Below are 25532 nucleotides of genomic sequence, written 5' to 3'. Positions count from 1 at the left end.
GCCTTCCTGCCTTCCTGCCTTCCTGCCTTCCTTCCTTTTTTCCTGTCTAAATTGCAGTACTGAAACCTGCCCTGAATAGCTGAATGGATGGAGCTCATGGGTACTTTAAGTAGTTAGAGAAGTGCCCTCCAAAATGGAGGAACTCATCAATATAAACAGTTATGGGAGAATATTGACCAAACCACTAGATGAAAACACATAGGCTCAGGAGGCTTCTCCCTTGACTGGTTTTATCCTCATGAATTACCAGACACATCAGAAGAAGGGTCTAGTTGTTAAAAAAAAAACTGTATAGCATTTAATCAGAGTTCCTTCTGGGCCTCTGGAAAGTTGAGCTACCAGTGCAGGCTTCTGGAAGGTGCCAACTCACCCAGTTTTTCCTAGTGGCACATGTAGCCAGCCTGGCCAGAACTCCACCATTGGGTGTCCTCCTGCTTGATGCTTTTTTTGGTCATTAAGGCATGTGTCTGTCCATCAATTTTTCGATTATTTATTTTTCTGAAGTTGCCTAATTAATTTTCTCCTTTCCTGAAAACCAAAGGCACATTTCCATGGCACAGCCCAAGAACCAAGGAAGCTGCAACATCTCCACCCCATTCCATGGTTTCATCAAATATCCAAAGACCAACATAAAAGTCTCTATCGCTCAGTTTCCCATCTCCACCCCATTCCATGGTTTTACCAAATATCCAAAGACTACCATAAAACTACACATCTCTCAATTTTGCTTGTCCCAAAAATCTCTTTGTAAGTACTAGCATATAACTGCCTATCTCTAGATGCTACCTGTTAACATATAACTACCTAACTATAGATTCTATCTACTAACATGTAACTTCCTGTCTCTAGATTCTATCTGTTAACATATAACCACCTAACTACAGATTCTACTTATTAACATGTAACTGCCTGTCTCTAGATTCTATTAACATATAACCATCTAACTATAGATTCTAACTATTAAGATATAACTGCCAACCTCTAGATTATTCTTATTAATACATGGTTGCCTATCTTGAAATGCTCCCCAGTTATTCCTTTATTTGTTCTGTTACCCTTATTTCTTATTAGCGTGCTTCTCATAAGAGCCATTCCCTTTCTAATCAATTTGAGTTCCCCATAGTCAGTGTCTACTGTTGGGCACCACTTGCCACATCCTGCACATTTCCAGGAACTGACCTAACTGGGACAGCAAGAGAATAAAGAAAGGACAAAAGGGTACATGGACACAGAAAATCTAGGTTCTCATGGTCTAGGTTCTTGGATGGAGAAGCTACTTGTCCCTCACATTATATGCAATTGGACTGGGAGCCAGGGTCACTGCACATAGCACCCTACTTTGGATAATAGGTGTCAGAACTAATTTCTTCCTTGTGTTTATATCCAGGTTACTTGCAAGCCCGGGATCTTCCCAGCCAGGGTGTTTTCCCTTTTGTTAAAGGACTGCTTTGTAACACTGGCTCAAGTTGTAGGAACATCAGCTTTGAGAGTTCCATGGATCACCATTTTCGGTATGAGAAATACAAATATCCTTTTCAGAATTCTTAGGATGGTTTTACATGCTACCCACCTTTCCTCAAAGCCTCCAATCTCTACAATGTCACGTGATTTTTATGCATGATTAGTAATCTGGGATGTGTCAGGGACAATGAAAGGCTAGAACTCAGAGTTAAAAACAAATGTTTTATTGCTTGGAGTCACATAACAGTTGCTCTTACTGATGTCCACTGTTATCTCTAGACTCATAGCATGTTAAATGCTGGTGAGAAAAAAAATTCTATCTCCTTTTAGTTATTTTCTGTAGTTAAACTCTGACTTCAAAATTCTTTGCTTAGTCAGTTTTTTCATTTGGGTGTAGTTGGAAAATGAGTGGTTTGGGGGCTAGATGTTCTTAGCATGATTTGTGCCAAGTTGTCATCACATGAAAGAACAGCCAGGGACCACTTTCCTCTTGGCACTAACCTTCCTCAGATGCATGACGGCTTTACTCGGCTTTACTCTGCTTTCTCGGATTCTCACAATGCTGAGCTATGCTGAGATAGCCCATGGCCTTATTTTGTATCATTAATCAAGAGACAAAGCAGGAGTTGGTTTAAGTGACAAGGCTCAAAATGAAGAGGTGTAACTCAGAGAATGCAAAATGTTCTGGGAACTGCTCTCAGGTAGAATAAAGAATGGAAGAAAATGACTAGCTGATCTTCATGTTTGAACTTATCAGATTGAATGATGTAGAGTTGAATTCATGCTTGTTGCAATTAAACAGTTGAAGATTTTAAAACATGAAGCAAATGTTAAAACAGAAGATATTTACCTTTCAAACTTAGGTTTTAAAATTTTATGTGTATGTTTTACCTGAACATGTGTATATGTACTGTGTGTGTGCCTGGTGCCAACAGAGGCAGTTAGATCCCCTGGAACTAGAGTTATAGATGGTTGTGAGCTACCATGTAAGTTCTGGGAACCAAACCTAAGTCCTCTGCAAGAGCAACAGTGCTCTTTACTGCTGAGCCATTTCTCCACTCCCATCTTTCCATTTTAAACAGAATCTTTCCAGACAATTTTAGACAATAATGGGTACAATAATTGTAAGTGGTGTTGTTTATATAACCAAATGTCCTAAACTGAATATTTTTGTAGAAACTCATAAAAAGTACATACTGATTTCTCATAGTTCTTGGTACCGGGAAGTTCAATACAGAAGTACCAGTGTTTGGTAAGGACTCTCTGCTCATAGAAACACTTTCTACTTGTGCCATCAAATGTCTTCCTGGAGCTCAGTTTACAAAAGCACTAATTCTGCTCACCAAGTTTCCTCCCTCATGACCAAATCTCTTCCCCCAAACTCCTAATATCTTAGGGACTGGGCATTAACAAAGTTATAGGGCAAAGATGCAAATATTGAGCCCTGTTCAGGTAATTGCTTTTCTAAGATAGGTGTATAAAAATAGAGGAGACTCTTTGGAAGCCACATAAATAATAATCCTGAAATGCCCCATGATCTCATCTTTGTCTAAGAATGAGAATCCAAGACTCTCAGGGTAGCACTGGAGACTGAGAGTTACCGTTATCCTCTTTCAGCTCTCCAATGTTGCCTTACTCAGAATAGAAAGTCAAGAAAATGTGGAAGTGTAGAGAATAGACTTCTGTAGCCAAACAAGTTATATAGTCTGGTTCTTGCACCTTCTGGTTTTTATAGTTCAGTGAAAAACTTATATTCTCTGTGTCCAGTGCCTCTCACCCTCCTAGCTCAGTGATGGTGAAGATTAAGAACAACATACAGAAGACTGTGACACAGAATCAAGCACTAGACTAGTGGGAGTTGTAATAAGTTCTTAGTAGCATGGACATACCTGTTACAAATTAAAAAAAAAACCAAAATTTCAACATTCTGTCTGTCTGTCTGTCTGTCTGTCTGTCTGTCTGTCTGTCTGTCTGTCTGTGTGTCTCTGTCTCTCTCTGTGTGTTTGTATGTCATGGTGAGCATGCAAATGCCAAAGGAAAATCTGAGGCAGTTGATTCTTTCTACTGTGTGGTTTCCTGAACTCTGAGCTATCTCACCAGCTCTTGTTTTGTTTCATCCAGTGTTCTACATGTATATATCCAATTTTCCCTGCTCAATTTGTTTAAGAGGATGTCTCTTTTCTAATGAGTATTTTTGACAATTTTGTCAAAAACTGGGTACCTATAGCTGTGTGAGTTATTTTTCGATCTTCAGTTCTAGTAAAGTAAATGCCTGGTTTCATGCCAGAACCCTACTATTTTGTACTATGTCTTTGTAATACAACTTGAAGTATAGTATGATGTTTTATGCTTTATTTATTTATTTATTTTGCTTAGGATTACTATGGCTACCTGAGGGTTTTTACGGTTCCAGATGAGTTGTAAGCTTTCTTTTTTTTCTACTTCTGTGATGAATAACATTAAAATTTTGATGGGAATCTTACTGTATCTATAACTTGTTCTTGGTAGGATGGCCATTTTCAAAATATGTAATCCACAGTGTGAGAGAACTTTCTAACTTCTAGTGTCTTCTTTAACTTCTTTTGAGAATTTTTTTAAAGTTTCCATCTTAGAGGTCTTTTACTTTCTTGGTTAGGGTTATTGCAAGGTGTTTTTTAAGGCTTCTGCAAATGGCATTATTTCCCTTATTTCTTTCTTAGTATGTTTGTCAGTATTATATAGAAATGCTTCTAATTTTAGTGTGCTAATTTAATAGCCTGCCACATTGCTGCAAGTGTTTATCAACAGGAAGAGTGAAGTCTTTTAGAGAATTGTATCATTTGCTAATAAGGATACCTTGGCTTCTTCCTTTCCTATTTGTATCCTTTTGATTTGCTTTTCTTGTCATATTGCTCTAGGTGAGACCTCCAGTACTATATTGAGTAAGAGTGGAGAAAATAGACAGACACTTTATTCTAGATCCTGATTTTAGAGAAATTGCTTTCTTTCATTTTCCCCATTTAGCACACGGTTGGAGATTATATATATGTATATGATGTATATGTTTATGTATATAATGTACATGTATATTTATATATAAAATTTCCCCTTATTTTGCTAAAATGTGTTCCTTTTGTTTCCAGTTTCTTCCTAAATTTTATCATGAAGAGGTCTTGTATTTTGTCAAAATCCTTTTGTATACTAAGATCATGTGCTTTCTGATCATATGTGAAGGGTGACAGTTACTGATTTACATGTATTGAAATAAAGTCAACTTGATCATGATGAATATATCATCTTTCCATCATATGATCTTTTGATATATTCTTGAATTTGGTTTGAAATTGTTTGTTGAAAATTTTTGTATCTATGTTTGTCCGGGAAATAGGTCAACAATGTTCATTTTTGTTGTCTTTTTATCTAGATTTTATTATCACCAGGTTTATACTACCTTACTATGAGATTGGCAGTGTCTGTTCCTTTTTTTATTTTATGGACTATTTGGGGAAGTATTGGTGTTGGTCTGGTAGACTATTATTTTTTTCACTCTAAGAAATAACTAGTTTTTTGTCTGTGTGCTCCTCCATTTTAACACTCCCGTTCCAGTTTGCAGAAACTCAAGGATTATAAAGTCACCCTTGCAAGTGTTTATCTCCCATGTTCAAAACCATAGTCAGTTGCAAAATTCTCCAGTACTGCTAGGATTTTAAGAGCTTTAAATTTTAAAACTCCTCTTAGTATTGAGGAGAGCCAACTTAGAGGTGTGGGAAATATAAGATGAAAGCAGAAAGAACAGCATAAGGAGTGAGAAAAGAGTGAGCTTTGAGAAAGAAACAGGCTCGAAGGGAGAGCTTGGCTTTCAGACCTGCCCTGCCAGGCACTGCTCATTTGTTTTCATGTTTTTTTTTTTTTTTTTTTTTTTTTTGGTGTGAATTCTGCTGACATTCAAAGCAAAAACAAAACAAAACCCACATAAGACAAAACAATAGCAACAAAACCCTCAGCAGCTCCCTTCTGAGTGTCTTGGTTTACAAAGCCTGAGAACATGTTTTCATTTCAAAGCTAGTTAGATATCACCATGGTTAATTTGCCTCATGAATGGCCATGATCTTCCTCATCACTCAGGGAGGCTTACCTTGGGCAGAATGTCTAGGTACATTCTGATGTGGTATATGATTATGAAAATCAGCTTCCTCATTCCTGGCTTTGTAGGGCGATTCCCCTCTGCTCCAATAAGAGGATTTCAGAGTGCAACCACAGTTATTACCGGCCACAGATTAAGGGGATATTCTCACAGAGTGTTTTGTTAGGGAGTCACTCCTAGTTCAAGATAAAGTGAATAAACAGAAGCACATTTGAAGTGCTCTGTGCTACCCGTGTGCTCTGGACCTCTGACCCCTCCTGCTGCCAATCATCTTTAAGGGACAGATTGAAGTCAGCCCTGCCAGCGTGTTCTTTGCTCTTTCCTGCATATCTTGCGCTGTCCTCCACTTAGGTTGGTAGTTTAGACTTTCACTCTCAATTTCTGCTTAAAATGCTACCCCTACTAATAGGAAAAGTTTTGGGTTGGAGAGATGGATCAGTGCTGAGAGCATGTACTGCTCTTACCGAGGTCCTGAGTTTAGTTCTCAGCTCTCACATTACCTGGGAGGGATTCAGCTTCATAACTTCAGCTCCACGGGACCCGATTCCCTTTCTTGGCTTTGGCAGGCATCTGCACTCATATACACACCCCCACTTCTGCATAGACATAATTAAAATCTTAAAAAGTTTCAGTTATTTTAATTATCCACATGCTACAACCACCACTATGTTCTGTTTTTTTTTCAGTCTAAAGTATTTTTAAGTTCTTAATGATCATTTTCCCTCTCTGCTGCTGTCTGTTCTGTGTTCATCATCTGTGCTGCCTCAACTTCCAGCTTCCTAGGTTTCTTTTCACCCTTGTCTTTTAAAATTTGTCCCTTCTAGTTTCTCAGATACTCTGACTGACCAAGGATTCAGGCTTTTTTGAGTAGCTAAATCCTCCTGCTTCATCCAAAGCAGCTTCGTAGGTGGGAGTGGAAATGCAACATGGAATTAATGCTGTTCTCCTCAGCTTGCTTATGGTCATGCATGGCATTTCATCACAGCAACAGAAACCCTAGCTAAGACAGAAATTGGTAACATACTTGTGGGGTATTTCTGCGATAGACTTTGACCATATTTTGAGGAGAACTGTGGAGGACTTTGGGCTAAAGAAGCTGTTGAGTGTTGAGAGTTTAATGAATTACTGTGGGAACTTAGAAGATACTGCTGAGAGAAGTGCAGACAATGGATGCCAGGCTTGTGAGGTTTCGGAAGGAAGAATCTACCAGGGCTGTTTATATATTTTGTCTTAAGAGTCTGTGGTATCTTTCTGCTGGAGCTGAAGAATTGGAAGAAACCAGAACTACTAAAATGAAACAGTTGGTTTGCAAAGCATTTGAAATTTTTTTTTGCATTTGACATTTTATGGGAAGTGTTTCCTCAGATTTAGCACATAGACTCTGTGTTCCAGATGCAGCCTAGGTTGTATTTCTTGTTGGCAGCCAAACTTGGTAGTGTAAGAGTCACTCAGGTGGTACTGGTACTGGCTTTGAAGGAGTGAAGAAGTCATGGAGAGCAACTGGGGCTTGGCACCATGAGAAGTCACGAGAGGTCATTGGTGAAGGTGAAGCCTTAGCAGTAGTGAAAACACCAGAACTGAAGAGGTCATGAAGAGAGGTTGATGCTTGATACAACATGGCAGGTTCGGAGTCCCTGAAGACAGCACAGGAAAGCTATTGGTGAATGTGCAGCCCAGTTACAGTGGAGACTCCAACATTTTGTAGATGCCAGTATCATGGGACAACTACCAAGGACATTATCAGGAGTGAAATGTAACCAGCCTGAGCCTGTGAGACAAGCTGTATGTGCTATAATGGCTTTCCAAGGCCCTTGAAGGAGCCCAGAAGATTCTTAATGAGTCCCAGATATCTGATACTGATTTGACACTGTTGGACTTTGGTTTTACTTTGTTCAGTTGTGACTGTGCCATGGTTCTTCCCTCTTGAAGAAATGTGTTTAACTTATTCTGATTTCACTGAAGCCCGAATTTGAAAGACTTTGGAATTTTTAAGAGTCTTTGAAGTTTTAGAGAGATTTTGGAGGCTTTGAACTTTGAGAGAGACTTTGGAGGTTTTAAAGAGACAAACATTTTAAAGTGTTTGAACTTTTAAAGACTTTTAAAAGTTGTAATGTTTCATTCTATAATTTTAATGTTATTATGCCATCTTGGGGCCAAATGAGAAAGAAAAGGTTCTAGTGGAATAGTGATGTGTTTGCATGTCAAGATAATAAGGGACCAATTTTTTTGTATAGTTTTATGTCAACTTGACACAAGCTGGAGTTAACATGGAAGAAACTATAATTGAGAAAATGCCTCCATTAAGTTTGACATGTAGGCAAGTCTGTAGTGCATTTTCTTAATTAGTGAATTGATGTGGGAGGCCCAGCTCACTGTTTGTGGTGATTCTGGGAACTATAAGAATGCAGGGTGAGAAAACCACAAGGAACAAGCCATTAAGCAAAGTTCTTCAGCTTTTACTTCAGTTCCTGCCTCCAGTTTCCTTCCTTGCTTGAGTTCCTTCCCTGACTTCCCTCCTCAGTGATGAATTCCTAATAAGAGTAATATGAATAAACCCTTTTCTTCCAAACTTGCTTATGGTCATGGTGTTTTTATCACAATAATGGATGCCCAAGACACATATCATCTGCAATATTTTCCTGCTTTGTTGTTATCCTAGTTTTATCCTACCCAGAAAGAAGTGCATTGGCACCCTTATTTTTTAAAAAAATATATTTATCCCCATAGACCCAGGAAGCAAGGATGATTCCTTCAAGGTTTCAATGGATATAGTCACTTCTTTATTTTCCTTGGCACAAGATGCCCTTTTCAGTAACTCTGAGGTGGGAACTATCCTTGCATGCTGCTTTCTAGTTGGAGTCTTCAGAAAGAGTCAAAGAGATGTCACTTTCACAGGGAGCCTATAGGTGGATTCTCTGCAAAACTGTGTATGCTATCATTCCCACAGCTGCTCTGCAGTTCAGGATATTGGATGAAGCATAATTGTACTTTAACCTTAAGCTTTAACTTAAAGTGCCCCCATGCTGGGTGGTGATGGTGCATGCCTTTAATCCCAGCACTTGGGAGTCAGAGGCAGAGGCAGAGGCAGAGGCAGGCAGATCTCTGTGAGTTCGAGACCAGCCTGGTCTACAAGAACTAGTTCCAGGACAGCCTCCAAAGCCACAGAGCAACCCTGTCTTGAAAAAACAAAAACAAAAAAAACAAAAACAAAAACTTAAAGTGCCCCATTTAATTTCAGGCTTATTTCAAGTGTGCCACACTATTTAGCCTTACAGTTTCTCTTGTTTGAAATGTCAAGGTCTGTGATCTGCTGACCGTGATTATGTTTTGAAAACATATACTTTCTCTGAATTCATATACTTATGACTGGAAGATATTCCCTTGAACATGTGTTTCTCCTTAAGTGTCACTCATATACTCTTTAGATGATATGTAGCAGAGGTCTTGTAACTGGACTTCAGAATCAATAATGAAATGAGTCAAAACTTTGGGGGATGTTATGATTGAGCACATGCCATTTACATAAGAAAAGGCCTTGAATTGTGAGACTTAGGTGCTGGCATGGCAAGTTATGGACTTAACTGTTCTGTCTCATAATTCACACATTGAAGCTTTAACCACCCATACGACTATACCAATGACAGGATCTTTAGTGGATTAAAGTTCAAAAATATCCCAAGGATCTTTGATATAATAGACCTCTTTCATTAAAAGGGAGACACACCAGAGTGCTTCCCTGATCTGTTAGGACACATCTAAGGATGGTCTTCTGCGCACCATGAAGATGCCCCTTCCCTACCTCTGATCCTAGCCAACCCAGGACCCTGCTATGAAGGTCTCTGACCTCCAGATCAGTGAGAAAAGACATTTGTGCTATTTAATGCACCCAGCATATAGTGATTTATTGCTGAAGCCCAACTAATGTACTCTATGTTTGCAGACATACTTCCCTTTGATTCTTTGGTGCTATTTCAGATTGGAGTTATGGTCCTCACCAGAAAACTTCAATGTTTTGGCTTTCATGGAAGCCATTTTTCTTAACTGTTTCTTTTCCTTTGTTAAAAACAATCTTCCTTATTTGCCTGACTGTGCAAAGCATCAGTTGAGGCAATGATAGCATGCAGTTCTGCCTTTTCCTGTTCCACTGTCCTTTCTGACCTTAATGACGGTAGGTCAGGGAAAATCTTGGAGGCAGTGTAAGTTCTCAGCTTCATTCTTCTTAAAAGTCATTTTAACATTCTAGGGCTTATGGATTTTCGAAACATTTTCGAAATTTGCTTATGTATTTCTACAAAGTGCATGCTAAGATTTTGATTTGGCATTATGTTTTTAGAAAAAAGTTGAGGTGAATTGTGATCTAATTTACATTATGTGAGTGACTCGTTTAAAGTATACAACCCATTAGTTTTGCCTTATTCACAGTTGTAAATTACAGTTAATATTGATCATCATAATCAATTATTTTTTTCTTTCCCTCAAAAAGAAAAATCTGTGTCCATAGTATTTATTTCCTTCTATGCTCAGTGCTGGACTTCAGCAGTCTCCTTCCTTGGCTATAGATTTCAGTACTTTGGACAGTTCCTTTGAAACTAAGATTTGTGAAGTTTGCAGTTTTGTGTGTTAGTGTCTATGTGTAGCCGAAGTTTCTGTCCTGCCAGGTGCCGCAGCCATTTAATCCCAAATAAACACACAGAGGCTTGTATTAATCATAAACTGTTTGGCTGATGGCTTAAGCATCTTACTGGTTAGCTTTTTCTTAATTATTAACCCATTTCTATTAATCTATGTATCTCCATGTGTCTTGGCTTACTGAAAAATGTCCGGGCAGTCAACCTTCCCATTAGCTATATGGCATCTCTCTGGAGATTCACTCTCTGGCTCCTTTCCCAGAATTCTCCTAGTCTGGTAGCCCTGCCTATACTTCCTGTTTGTCCATTGGCTGAAACAGCTTTATTCATCAACCAATAAGAGAAACATATATTCACAGCATTCAGAAGGACATCTCCCATCATCTATGTTTGTGTGCATGAGTATGTATTTGTGTGTATGTATATATGTAGCTATGTGTATACGTGTCTGTCTGTATATGTGTGTATATTTGTTTATATACTGCATCTCTGTGTGTGTGTGCCTGTATGTTTGTGTAGCTGTGTGTGTGTGTGTGTGTGTGTGTGTGTGTGTGTGTGTGTGTGTGTATGGCTGTATGTATATATGTGTGTGCTTGTTGATATTTGTTGTGTGTGTGTGGTGTGTGTTGTGTGTGGTGTGTGTGTGTGTGCTCATTCATGCATATGTGTCTTTTTTTTTTTTTACTTGGAGGTTCCTTTATGTGGTACCCAACAATATTTCATATTTTAAATTAGTGATTGACTTATCTATTCATGCATTGATGGATACTTAAACTTTTTTCTGTGTTTCAGCTATTATGAATGATGCAGTATTTGTGTACAAGTTTCTTTTTTCAGGCTGTTTTTTTTCTCATAGACTTTCCTTAGGTTGTATGGCAATTTTATTTAGCATTTTGAAGAATAGTCAATTGTTGGTGCTCTCCCAAAGTGGCTATGACAGGAAAAAAAACCTACAGAAACCTACTATTTTTATTTGCTTTTACTTGTCTTATGAATCACAAACTTTGGCGGTCACATAGATGGGTCACACTATCAGTTTCTTACTAGCTTTTCAGCCGTGGATCCTCTGCTGGTGGGTGATAGTGGCAATGGCTGCCACAGTTGTTTTTCGTGGACTTGGAGGCCACATTGAGAACATTATATTGCTTAGCCTGAAGATGTCCCTGGTCAGGGTTATCACTCTATTTTATCTTTCTGCCTGCAAGTTTTGAGGGTTCATTTTTTTCTCATCATTACTTAAAATTCCCTCCATCCTTCCCATCTCTCCTTCCCCTTTGTCTCCCTTCCCCTCCCTCCCCCTCTTCCTTCTTCCTCTCTGCTTCCTTCTCTCCCACTCTTTTCCTTCCATCCTTGTACTGGGGATGGAACTCATTGCAAGCGTGTATGTGTATGTATGTCTGTACTTCCCTGCCATGTGGCACTGGAACAAGCTCATGTGATGCTACAATCCAGATACAGAGAACATGAGAATTCCCTCATGCCTTTCCTGAAGTCATTCCCTGTCTACATGTTGTCCACACCAATCACTGATCGGTCCTCTGTCTCTCTAGTTTTGTCATTTTGAGAATGTCAGTGTAATAAAGAATGGAACCTTATGGTATTTGTTTGTGGTCTTCTTCTTCTTCTTCTTCTTCTTCTTCTTCTTCTTCTTCTTCTTCTTCTTCTTCTTCTTCTTCTTCTTCTTCTTCTTCTCTCTCTCTCTCTCTCTCTCTCTCTCTCTCTCTCTCTCTCTCTCTCTCTCTTTCGCTCTCTCTCTCTCAGTTTTTGAGACAGTTTCCCCATGTAATAGCCCTGGCTGTCCTGGAATTCACTTTGTAGACCAGACTGACCTCAATCACAAGGCAAGAGATCCACTTGCCTCTGCCTCTGAAGTACTGGAATTAAAGGCATGTGCTACACTGCTAGGCTTTTATTTTAGCTTTTAAAAATTCTTTTGAAGTTTATTTACAGTTATTGAATTTATATACCACGATGCATCTTTGAAGAAGGTCTTTCTTTGCTTCTTTTAAAAATATTTATTGATGTTAATATTTAATGTATATGTGTATTTTGCCTGCATGAATGCCTATGTACCAACCACATGTATACCTGGTGTCCAAGGAGGAAAGAATAGGGCTTTGGATCCTTTGGGAGTGGAGTTACAGATGCTTTCAAGTCACCATGTGGGTCCTCTGCAAAATCAACAATTGCTCTTGAGCACTGAGGCATCCCTGCAACCCAGCATTACTTCTGTTTAAATTCATGCATCTTTAGTTCCTCTTTGCTCTCATGCCTTAGGCAGTTGCAGTAGATATTGAAAAGGCACGGGGAGGAAGCACTGCTGTTGCTGGCTCTTGATCTTTGTGGGAAAGCCTTGAGGTTCTCACTGGCAAAGGGAAGTTAGCAGCAGGTGTTCTGCAAGCGTTCCTTACCAGCTGAGGAAGTAGGTGTCATTTACAGGAACCTTTTACTATGAACAGGCACTGGGCTTAGCAAATGTTGCTTCTACAGCTAAGAGCATGCTTGAATGGTTTCTCCTGTTTAGACAGGTCATGCCAAAAGATCTGTTGAGTAGTTGTTCATGGATGTTCACATTCAGTGGATCTGTTGGATGTGCTGTTGAATAGTTGTCTTCTCATGACTAACTTCTTGGAATCCTCTGGCTTTGTCAACTTCTCCTCTCTCTTACCTAGACACTTCTGACTTTTGGACCCACCCTGAGGCCTTTACATGTGTGCCCCTATGCCCAGCACTGACTCCCCAGTTCTTCCTCTTCTTGGGCCATTTCTCAGCTATCAGCTATGAGCCCCTCTCCACCACCTGGTATCATGCATTCATTGTCTCAAAGCAACTATCTCTACCCATAGTCCTGTCTGTTTCCTGCTCATGCTCACTGATGCTTATTCTCTGCACTTTGCATGGGGTGTATGTATAACACATGTTGAATAAATGAAAAAAATGGCTAATGACTATATAAAATTTTGTGTTTTACAGATGATGAAGGTAATGAGGATAATTTTTAAATCTTTTTTATGTTTTATACACTTTTTATTAATTTATTTTTTTTACATTCCAATCCCAGTTTCCCCTGCCTCCTCTCCTCCTGTTCCCCTCACCCCCTCTCTTCCCATCTGCTCTACAGAGAAGGTAAGGCCTCCCCTAGGAAGTCTACTAAGTCTGTCCCATCATCTCTTTGAGGCAGGACCAAGGCACCTCTCCACCCCCCACACCCCTGTGTCTAGGTTGGGCAAAGTATCTCTCCATATAGAATGGGCTCCACTAAGTCAGTTTGTGCATTAGTGTTAGATCTTGGACCCACTGCCAGTGGTCTCATATAATGTCCCAGACACACCATTGTCACCTATGTTAAGGAAGTCTAGTTCAGTCTTATGCAGATTCCCCATTTGTCAGACCTGAGTCAGTGATCTCTTACTATCTTGGGTCACCTGATTCTGTGGGTTTCCCTATCATGGTCTTGACTCTTTTGTTCATATTATCGCTCTTCACATCAGTTGTACTCCAGGAGCTTGGCCCATTGGTTCGTTGTGGATTTCTGCATCTGCTTCCATCTGTTTCTGGAAAAGGGTTCTAGCTTCTCTGGGGTTGTGGATTGTAGGCTGGGTATCTTTTGCTTTATTTCTAGTATCCACTTATGAATGAGTACATACTATATTTGTCTTCCTGGTTTTGGGTTATCTCACTTAAGATTTTTTTTCTAGTTCTGTTCATTTGCCTGCAAATTTTAGGATGTCATTGTTTCTTACCACTGAATAGTACTCCATTGTGTAAATATACCATATTTTCTTTATCCATTCAGTTGAGGGGCATCTAGGCTGTTTCAAAGATCTGGCTATTACAAATAATGTTGCTATGAACATAGCTGAGCAAATGTCCTTGTGGTGTAAATGTGCCTCCTTCGGGTATACGCCCAACAGTGGTATTGCAGGGTCTTGAGGTAGGTTGATCCCTAATTTTCTGAGGAATCGCCATACTGATTTCCACAGAGGATGTACAAGTTTGCACTCTTATCAGTAATGGAGGAGTGTTCCCCTTTCTCACATCCTCTCTAGCATAAACTGTCATTGGTGTTTTTGATCTTAGCCATTCTGACCGATGTAAGATGGAATCTCAGAATGGTTTTGATTTGCATTTCCCTGATGACTAAGGATATTGAGCATTTCCTTAAGTGTCTTTCTGCCATTTGAGATTGTTCCCTTGAGAATTCTCTGTTTAGACCTGCACCCCATTTTTTACATTTTTTAATTGGGTTATTTGGTAGTTTGATTTCTAGTTTCTTGGGTTCTTTGTATATTTTAGAGATCAGCCCTCTGTCAGATGCGGGGTTGGTAAAGATCTTTCCTCATTTTGTAGGGAGCTGTTTTATATTGTTGACCATGTTCTTTGCTTTACAGAAGCTTCTCAGTTTCAGAAGGTCCCATTTATTCCTGTGCTCTTGTGGACATAGGCGATTTCCTTGGGTGGGCATTTTCCTTCTAGTACTTTCCATAGGTCTGGGTTAGTGGATAGATATTGCATAACTTTGGTTTTATCATGGATTATCTTGTTTTCTCCATCCATGGTTATTGAAAGCTTTGCCAACCAAGGTAGTCTGGGCTGGCATCCATGGCCTCTTAGTGTCTGCATAACCTCTGACAAGGACCTTCTTTCTGGCTTTCATTGTTTCCATTGATAAATCAGGTGTAATTCTGATAGGTCTGCCTTTATATGTTACCTGGCCTTTCTCCTTTGCAGCTCTTAATATTCTTTCTTTATTCTGTATCTTCTCCTTCTTTTTTATGTTTTCTTTTTTTTTTCTCGAGACAGGGTTTCTCTGTGGCTTTGGAGGCTGTCCTGGAACTAGCTCTTGTAGACCAGGCTGGTCTCGAACTCACAGAGATCCACCTGCCTCTGCCTCCCGAGTGCTGGGATTAAAGGTGTGCACCACCAACGCCTGGCCTGTCTTCTCCTTCTTTTATCTCTATTATTCTTAGGTTTAGTCTTTTCATGTTGTCCCAGATTTCCTGCACGTTTTGTGTTAAGGATTTGCTGGATTTAAAATTTTCTTTGACTGATGAATCTATTGCCTCCAAGTTATCTTCAATGCCTGAAGTTCTCTATTCCTTCTCTTGTATTCTGTTGTTTATGCTTGCATTTGTGGTTCCTGCTCATTTATTCAGATTTTCCCTTTCCAGAATTCCCTTAGTTTGTGTTTCTTTATTACCTCTGTTTCAGAGCTCATGTCTTAAATGGCAGTGGATGCTGGCTGGGACACAGGTGCTCTTTCCCAGAGGAACTTTTTGCAATAGTTTCTGGAAGTTACTGCTGGAAAGCACTACTGTTGCTTCACCTGGTGATCACTCCTTACTCCTGGGGCTGAGGCTGGGGCCTCCCTCTGATACTGTTCCTGGTTCTGAGGCTTATGGCTCCCTTGACATTGCTCCAGGCCTGAAGCTCCAGCCTTCCTCTGATGCTGCTTCTGGGTTGGGATTCGGGTCTCTCACTGATGTTGCTCAGGGCATGAAGCTCCTGCCTCCCTCTGACATTGCAGCTCTGGGCCTGAAGTTTGGGCCTTCCTCTGATGCTGCTTCTGGGATGGAATTCAGACCTCTCATTGATGCTGGTTGGGGCCTGTAACTCGAGCCTACCTCTGACGCTGCTCCCGGATCTGAGTTTCGTGTCTCTCTTGAAGCTGCTCAGGGCCAGAAGCTCGGCCCTTTCTCTGATGCTGCTTCCGGGCTTGGATTTGGGCCTCTTACTCAATTTTTCTAATCTTACATGTTCATATTTTAGAGATAATTTCCATTCTGGATGATGGTCAGGGGTTTCTCTGGTGGGTGGTAGGCATGGTACCTTGTGTGTATTTCACTGAAGACACTTTGGTATGGAGTGTTAAAATCTTTTAAACACCAGGGAAACTGATAACTGTAAGAGTTCTTCCCACCTGTGGTATTTATTCTTTGTGTCTGAAGTTTGTCTAGGTTCCAAAGTGCAACTCATGACAGCAAAGTCAGTAGCCTGGTCTTTTTAAAAGAGCTACAGGACCTGGCTGAGGACATTTTTGAAACAATGGACAAGGCAAAGAGCTTACAAAACCTCTGGCTGAAAAGATCAGAAACCCCAGGTAAGATCCTGAAAAGGAAACCATGTTTCTCCTTGGACAGAGTGAGAATCTTTTATGCTAGCTGCTTCTGAAGGGTTTAGGAGAAGGCACGCCCCCTGCTGGATGAGGCCAGCAGTGCTTGCTCTTATGGAGGGTGGGGTTGGATCTTCCTCTCTGGGAGGAATAAAGGGTACAAAGGAGGAGTAAGTCAGCCCTCCCATAGGCTGAGGCCCACCTAGCTTAATCACCTTTTCTAACGCCACTTACCCATCCCATGTTGTCTTTCCATATTTAAGAACTGTCCACACCTTCTCTACACACATTTTCGATTCCCCCCTTTCCCTGGATATATGACTTGGTCTTTCCTTTTTTGGTTTTTGAGAGAGGGTCTCAACAAAAGGCAGGGGCCCTTCCACAACAGATGAGAGGGTTCTGTTGGGTTCTGTCATGGGGTTCGTGTTCATGCTTGTAACCTCAGCATTTGGGAACTGTGGCAGGACAATACTGAGTTCAAGGCCAGCCTAGATTATGTGGTGAAGATCTTGTCTCAATAAGCAATAACATTTATTTTTTTTTTGGGGGGGGGGCATCAAGTACAGTTTTTGTTTTAGATACAATTGAGAGAACTGATTATCTTCAGATGGGTATATCTATTTTCAGTTTATTATTGACTGAGCTATTTCCTATAGCATCTGTTATTTAAAAATCTAAAAAACAATACTTTTACTTTTCTTTCTTGTCACATCTGAAGTTTTGCTTTTTTTGTGTTCTGAGAAAGGGTCTTTCTCAGAGCTGAACGGCCAGTAGCTAGGCAGGAGAGAGAAATAGTCAGGGCTTAGGAGCAGAGAGAATAAATAGATGAGAGAAGACAAAAGAGCGAGAAAGGGAGGAGATGAGGATACCAGGGGCTAGCCACCCAGCAACACAGCCAGTCATGGAGTAAGAAGAAGAGAAAACAATATAGAATAAATAAAGGTAAAAGCATAGAGGCAAAAGGTAGATATGGTAATTTAAGTTAAGAAAAGCTGGTTAAAAGTAAGCTAAGCTAAGGCCGGGCATTCATAAGTAAGAGTAAGTTTCTGTGTTTTTGTTAGGGAGCTGGGTGGCAGAGCAAATAATAAAAACAACCAAATACAGGGTGTGCCAACATATCTAGCTTGGTTTTCTTTATTTCCATTCACTTTCATTTTGTGTCAAGTACTCACAATGCCAAGTGTAATTAGAGATTGGCAAAAATACTGGACAAAGTATTGAACATCCTTTACTATTTGTTAGTTTTTTCTCCTATTTGTTCACCTTTGTATTTTAAGCCTGGCTGTTTCATTTACAGAGTCTGGGCCTGACCGGCTGATCTGTTAAATGTGTTTTATTGTAGGTTCCTCTTATGGCTCCAGTTTTTTAACAGTGAGTATCCCCAGCAACACTGGAAACACAGAGACATGGTTCACGGTTCTCTTTGTAGCTGCATTTATATTTTCAAGGACTCTATTAGTCATTTGATTTTTTTTTGTAACAATTGTGCAGGGTGGAATTCAACAGAAGTAAATTTACATGAGATATAGATTGAAACACGGGTTTTAGTTTCTTAAGTCAGAGCTCTGGGTCTATGAGGAGGAGAGGGTGGGAGGGGAGGCAGTGAGTGGTAGGTGGTACTCAGGTTGCTTTGGGGGAGGCATTTAAGTCAACATGAACTCAAAATTGGTGAGATTTGTCTTTGGCATATTACTTTCGACTTGCTTTAAATGAAGGACTTTCAGTTAAGGTCATAGTCATCAATGGGGCGACTTGCCATCATCTGTATACATGTGAGGTTGTCACAGCTAGGGTGGGTGGATAGGCTGTCCTTTGTTTCTGGTGAATTAGGGTGGAAATGCTGCTAAGCATCTTTCAAAGACAGGCAGCCTCACAACAGAGACTCACCCAGCCACCAGCAGAGTCAAGGATGTGACGTCTAAGCAAAGAATGAACCTGTCAACAGCGAGGTTCTTGCCTGCTCATACTGCTCCACCAGACACTCAAAACCCAGGTGTTTTTGGTAGCACTGTGCTCTGACACTGTGTCTGAGCAATTCTCAGATGGCCCTAAGGCAGCTCAAGGAACGTGTACATAGTAAACCATTAGAAGAATCCAACGATAAAGGCCAACCAGTGCTGTACATTGAGCAGGGATGCCTGTGCTTCCCTTAAATGATACCCAGCTGTGATCAGACACCTACCCTAACTGCTACACCAGGGCAGAGAGATTGATTCACCAGGGCGCATGCAAGCTCAGTTTACAAGTAATTGAAGAACGTTAGCTTCATTGGATGAAGCACTATTTTAATGATCAAATTAGCATTTTAAGGGAATTATGAGTAGCCCTCCTAAATGTCAGATAGCTTGTGACAGCGAAAGGCTGATACAATCAATTTTGATAAACAACTTGATGCTCTTTGTATCCCATCTGACAATTTATCTTACTTACACTAAAAAATTTCACACTGAAGTAGGTTATTTATGAGGATGTATTATTTTAATATTCAAAACTAGGGTAAGTAAATGTTGATGCCCTACTTTATAAGTCAGCAATTAAAATGGAAAAGATTATGATAACTGTGAAAAGTAGAAACTGCTGTCATATCCGTGATCTGATTATTATGCACAGCTCTTGAGTCAGTGTGTACAGTGAACTGTAGTGTGGCCACAGCAAAGAATGACTTTTAACTCCTGATACTCCTATTGCCTAGCTCCCCAGTGCTGGGATTCTAGGCATGGTCCAACATTTTTCTATTTGATTTTCATTTAGAGTGGAATGCTCTGTGTGATAATCTGAGCAGAGGAGTTAGACATGAATTATATCTTTACAAGATTTTCTTGTCTATGTGGTGGGCAGAAGGGAGGGAAGAGGAAAAATCAGGGATGGGCTGGGGCATGTTAGTGTTCCATCAAGGTGGTGCTGTCAAGGTGGGTGTGATGACACAAACCGTGTGCTGAGGGAAATAGTCTGGGATAGACATATGGATGTGGAAGTTGTTGGGGAAGAAGTGATTCTTGAAGGATGGAGAGTATAGATGGAGGTGAGGCAGAGAATGTATCTGAGAAGGTGTGTGAGACTAGGGGTAGGGAGAGAAGGAAGCAGAGCTGTGTGGAAGCCCAGAAAACAAGATATGCAGAGAGCTGAAAGACCAGCCATAGAAGATGTTCCTGAGCTTGTCAGGTTCCACACCTCCTGTTGGCTATCTGTTCTAGCCACAAGGCCAACATTTCCCTGAGATTCCAGCCTCCTGGTCACAGCATCCCATACCAAGCACATGCTGAGAGGATTTGCTTTCCGCATCTGTTCCCCATCAGTAGCAAATACAGCCAGAGAGAATGGTGGCTGGCACCCTGAGCAGTCCTCCCAGGATACCACCCATCAGTGGTGCCTGTGACAGCAAAACCTGCTTCCCTTCCCCCTTCCTTCCAGCATCCATCTTTCATTGTTTTTCACTTTTTTTTAAAAAAAAATTTTCAAGACACATTTATTTTTGAAATCATTTGTATTTGTCTCTAGAAAAGTCGTATTTACACATCAAGGAACAAAGGCTTTTTTTTTTTTTAAATGTAGATCTCAGCAGAACAATCCATCACAGGGTCCTAGCATTCTAGGAACACTCCAGCAAGGGAACCCAAAGGGAGCTGCTGTCCTTCTCAATCATACTCAGAGAATCGAATGTGCTGACTGGCTTGTTGAGTCTTGGCCAGTCTAATCTTCTCAGCTTTTGTGATTAACTTCTCCGTGCCTCTTTTCTTTTCCCGAGGTTGATTAAGTTTGGCCTGTCTATCTACCAAAATCTTCTGCCAGTACCTCTGCTCATGATCACCCAAAAGGACCTAGAGGTTCCAACAGTGCTTCTTTCTGATTTCAGTCTGTGCACTCATTACTGCCTGAGCATCCTCAGGAGTTTTGAACCGGGCATGGCATTCAGTATCTCCTTCTAGCAAATCAACGTAAACAACTTATGAGACTGTGGCCGAAATATCCTAAACTATACCATGTTTGACTTAGAGCACATGGAACCATCTTTAAAACATTTTACAATAACCGTTTTCACTTTTTTGCTGCTTTTCATTTTTCTTATTTTTTCCTTATGATAGTTTACAGTTATTTTAATGTTTTTATTGTTGATACTTGATTTTAGACATGCAAATTTCTATATTTTCAAAACTTTAAAGATAGAAGCAACCTAGTAATAATTCAAAAATCTTGTCTGTTGAACATAGATATGTGTTCAGCTTGAGCTTCTTACACATCTGAAGCATCTTGTCTGTCTGGATGTATGTATATCTGTGTGTCTCTGTTTGATCAATAAAATTAAATATAAAAACGTTTGATAATTTTTTTCATCAGATGGATCTCAATAAAACTGAGGATGTGATATCAAAATTGGAAAGCCTCCACCAGCAACCTCATATTTGGGATTTTCTTCATTCACTTCCCAGACTGCACACAATCAATGCTCACTTGGAAGACAGCATAGATGCCATGGCACACTTTCTCCAGGCAGGTTTAAAGTAAGTGAAAAACAGCAACAAGTAATTACATGTATTATCTTCCATAATTTTAATAGGGGAATGTTTCACTGAGTAATAGTTTCATAAAAGATACCCTACTAATGTCCTGCTGAAATATTTGGAGCCCTCATACCTACGTCTTTGTCCCCACCTATGTGCACATATCTTACCTGGGGGCAGTGGTGCTGTTTAGCTCATATTCAATCATTAGAAAGCTAATATTATCTGATAACATTTCATTGGCTTGTATTATCTTTCATCATTTTTAATGGCTGATGAATTAGCATATACCACACTATACTTCATAATCGTACCATCAGCTGTGTTGTTTCTAATGTTTTCACCATTAGAAAAGTGACATAAATGTAATAATTTTAGCTACTAACATTGTGTAGCCTGATAAGCTCTGTGCCTTCCTCACAAGTTGGGAACCATTTGGTATGGTAGCTCTGATCCCATGTCCCTAGGGGAGCATTCTGGAGCAGAGCTTTCCATAGTGCGCTTTCCACTTTTTAACCAGTGATTTTTTTTAACATAAATTATTAACTTAACACACAGCCCCTTGTGATGCTGACATGATTGAGGATTGTCAGGGGTGGGTGTCTTAGCCCTCACATTGTGTAGCACAGCTCATCTGAGGATCATAGCTCTTTAAATTTTCTTTATGACGTTTTAGTTGTCATGAAGATTCACTGAATGGCAGAGAATGAATAACACCCTAGCATTTCACTATCTTAAATATTTGGACATGGTTGGAAGGAGGCTCTCTGTCCCATTGCTCTAAACACTGGATGTATTAGCAGTGGACAGTGGGAATTCTTTAGAAGATTGTTTAGAAGAAAGTACAATTTGAAACTGGAATGTATTGATGACGGTGGCTGACAGTGTCACCTTCTGTGTGGGTTTCATTTCTGTTTTGTGTTGTTTCTATGACATAAAGAATCATCATAGACATTGCTTGCAAGTGATATTGGGGTTCAGGGATTACTTCACAGTCTTGAGATTTTCCTAATTGCACAAAGCTGCAGGGAGAGATTTTTCTTAGTGAGAAACTACATGGACATCACCTGTTTGAGACCAGGATGTATGGTGGAGTCAGCCTCATGCTGCTAAAACACATACTCAGCCAAGCATGCTTTCTGATCTTAACTGTAATTATTTATAAAATATCATCATTTTAAAAAAAGAATGTATATAATATACCTATGGACTCCAATTGTCTAAAACCCCCTATTCTGTAAAATGGTTTGAGAACCACCGATTGGCCCATGCCTTTTTCAGATTCCTGGATAGGACACAGTGCAGTATGTTATCCAGGTGTTAGACTGACCATGGGAACTTGAGGCAGTCCAGCCGGCTGCTCATCTTTTTTTAATTGTGTACTCTTCCTGGTTTTGTCAGCTGCCAAGAGTGGGCTGGTAGACCCAAGGCTGATCATAAAACAGTACCCATGATAGAGTACCCCAAAGCATGGTGTGTGGGAAAGCTACTTTGGGGTATTTCAAGAGAGGAACTCACTTCTGCTTGTTATTTTGCCCAGGGAGTTAGGGTCACGTCAAGCTAAGAAAAGTAATGATCTGGCATGTCCTGGAACAGGGCTGGGATCTGGCCAATGGGGACTAAGTAAGTCTGGAGTTGACACTCTTTGACTGACTACCAACTCACCCTGCTTGCTTTTGTTTCTTCTGTTCTAGTTCGTTAACTTCTCTGGGAGATTTGGATTGGCTACCATTGCACCAGACAATCCCTCAGGTTTCTAGACATGTTCTGAATGTGACCATCTCCACCCTGAGGTTTCTGCTGCAGCACAGAGTAGCTGTCAATGGTGAGGCACCTTGAGGGCTGTACTGGGGGTATTCCACTCTTGCAATGCTTTAGCAAGCTCAGAGCCAAAGGGATCTTCAAGAAGTGACAAATGAACATCTTGACGCCAAATTCACTCTTTCTGCTAGTAAAAGACGGACATAGGAACAAAATTTCCAAGTCAAAACTGACTTTCTACCACCACTGAAAATTCTGCAGTCATTGCTAATAAGAATTGCACTTATATTTCAAACAACTGATTTTTGAATTCCTTAAATTGTAAGTTGTAAGCTGCCTTTTAAGTTAAAACAAACCACTTGCTCTGTGATTTTCTTTTTTCTTTTTGGTTTTTTGAGACAGGGTTTCTCTGTGGCTTTGGAGGCTGTCCTGGAACTAGCTCTTGTAGACCAGGCTGGTCTCGAACTCGCAGAGATCCGCCTGCCTCTGCCCCCTGAGTGCTGAGATTAAAGGCATGTGCCACCAACACCCGGCTGCTCTGTGACTTTTAACCTTTCATCTCTTTATTCTCCTATTGGGAGGAAATTCCAGTACCCACCAACTGGAGTTGGAAGCAGTAGAAAAACAGTGAGGTTACTCAAAGAAGGCAAACTGTTGTGTAGATAATAAGTAGCCATCTTCAGGGAGGGGAATGGGATCCCTATTTTCTTGCCTCGGACATTATTAAGTTGCCATTGGATTTAATAGTTTACTTAAAAGTTTATTCCCTTGGGCTTTTTCTTTGTTTAATTTTGTATGGGAATTAGTACAGTGAGAGAACAGTGGAGTTAGAATTCATTTCCTATCATCTGTTGTCTATCTGTCCATCTGATTAGTAGTCTAGCCACCCATATATGATCTATTTGGCTGTTCATCTGCCCACCTATCTCTCTATTCATTTACATATCAGTTAATTCATTCCCCACCCACTCATCCCATCATTGCTAATCCATCAACTTCACCACCTATCTACCTATTTCATTCATGAGCTGAAATGGAAATTGTTCTCTCTCTCTCTCTCTCTCTCTCTCTCTCTCTCTCTCTCTCTCTGTGAGACTAAAGTTTGAATCTAGAATCTGACATATCACTCAAGTACTCTACCACACTTATATATACTCAATACTTTAAACCATTTTATTTTTATTTTTAATTATGTGTATATGTATATAAGCTTGCACATATGAGTACAGTGCCTGCAGAAGTCAGAAGAGGGCATCTGGTTCTCTAGAACGGGAGGTAGTTGTGATCTACTGGATATGGGTACTGGGAATTTAACTAATTCAGATTTTATACCACAGTGATATTCACTCTTAACCACTGAACCATCTCTTTAGCATCACCTTCCCACTTTTTATTATTATTTTGTGCAAACTCATTGAGATTTGTATATTGGACAAGTGTTTGAGTAGCCAGGCTAATCTGAGTGTATGGTATTTTATTTGTGAGCTCATTACAATGAAGTGATTTACATTAAAAAGTGAATACATTAAATTTATTACATTACATTAAAATTATTTTTATTTAGTGAAAGTATCTCACTAAGTTTCCCAGGCTGGTCTTGAACTTGTAATCCTCTAGACTTGGCTTCTGTAGTAGCTGGGATCATAGTTATCGTAAGGAGTGGCAATTGCACTCAGAGGTGTCATGTTTATAAGGGAGCAAAAGATGCCAATACAGAAAACAGAGTCCTCAGAGTAGGCATCTGGCATCTTCTTCAGGGACATCTTCAAAGGAGGTTTTTGAAGAATGTTAGGATTCATTGGTATGGCTGAAGAGCATTTCCAGGAAAGGGGACCAGTGTTTGATATGCAAGGGCTTGCCAGAAGTGGAGAGTGCTCAATGGTCAATGTGTCTGAGTTTATATCAGGCAGTGCCAGGGATTGGCTCAGAAAGAGAGCCAGGTTCAGTCACAACGACCAATGGAGCAATAGATTCAGAGATTCACTGTAGTAGAGAGATGCTCTGGAGACAAGTGTGAGCAAGGACTGGAGGCAGGCAAATCCTGGGTCACTCCTCCCATTGGCCTTTTACTTTGGTGGCTCAGTGTCCTAAGCTATACAATGCATTGGTTTCACAGAGATTCCTGCAAACCCAGCCACATTTCTCCAGCTGTATGGAAGAGGCTAACACAATATGATCCTTCACAATACCCTCCCTCACTTCAAATTTCACTTGTTTCTTGGGATTCAACATATTAGGTCTCATGGAGAGGTTGGGTTTCTTTGATTTTTCTGTATGAAGGAAACTAGGCCATTAAAGATTAACTCATTTTTTATATGAGTTTAGTTCTACCAGAAGCTATTTCTTAAGTCCAGAACAAAAGCCTGGAGGCCGGGTAGAGGTATATTAAATATCTCATTGAAAGGTTCTCTGTGACCTCAATTTTAACAAGCTCATCTGGAAGCAGAAATTTGTGCAAATCATCCAAATTGTAACATTCAATTTAGCTTACATTGGAGATATAATTACTTTAAAGAATGTAATTAAAAGTAATTTTCTATCCATTTGAGTCAGAGTTAAGAAATACAATTCTAAAATAGACTTCTAGAGACCACTAAAAGTTGTCTTCATTTCTCTTGTCTCCAAGAAAAATGCCTTTCCTAGTGAATAGACTATAGGGTGTGCAGGAAAGGGACCATTCTGCCGTCCCAGCCACATCATTCACTGACATTGTCACATGATCGGAACAATCCCCTCTTCAGCCATGAATTTCATAATCCATATTGCTCTTGATTTTCAAAGAACATTATCTTTCTTTTCCAAAGCATTTTAGTAGACATATGACACTATCTTTCCTGTTCTTTTCTGGAATTCTATGTCTAATTCTAGTAAGATATATCAGTAGGAATAGGTATTTACAGCTCAGGCTTGCGAACCACATCCTTTGGGTGTAAACACTATCTTACTCT

General features: G+C 40.1%; 1 protein-coding gene across 1 annotated transcript in view; it reads left to right on the top strand.

The window, feature by feature from the left end:
* The window catches only part of LOC100767606 (ATP-binding cassette sub-family A member 13), a 406786-nt gene that overhangs the window by 25458 nt on the left and 355796 nt on the right, over positions 1-25532 (top strand). Inside the window, exons 3-7 of the mRNA XM_035452975.1 lie at positions 1388-1511; positions 16161-16312; positions 17667-17695; positions 20660-20823; positions 22518-22648. Coding sequence (XP_035308866.1) covers positions 1388-1511; positions 16161-16312; positions 17667-17695; positions 20660-20823; positions 22518-22648 — 600 coding nt within the window. The remainder of the gene's footprint in view (positions 1-1387; positions 1512-16160; positions 16313-17666; positions 17696-20659; positions 20824-22517; positions 22649-25532) is intronic.

The sequence above is a fragment of the Cricetulus griseus genome (assembly GCF_003668045.3).
Source record: "Cricetulus griseus strain 17A/GY chromosome 1 unlocalized genomic scaffold, alternate assembly CriGri-PICRH-1.0 chr1_1, whole genome shotgun sequence".
Lineage (NCBI taxonomy): Eukaryota > Metazoa > Chordata > Mammalia > Rodentia > Cricetidae > Cricetulus > Cricetulus griseus.
The sequence above is the reverse complement of the archived record's forward strand: the minus strand, read 5'-3'. Positions and strand labels throughout refer to the sequence as shown.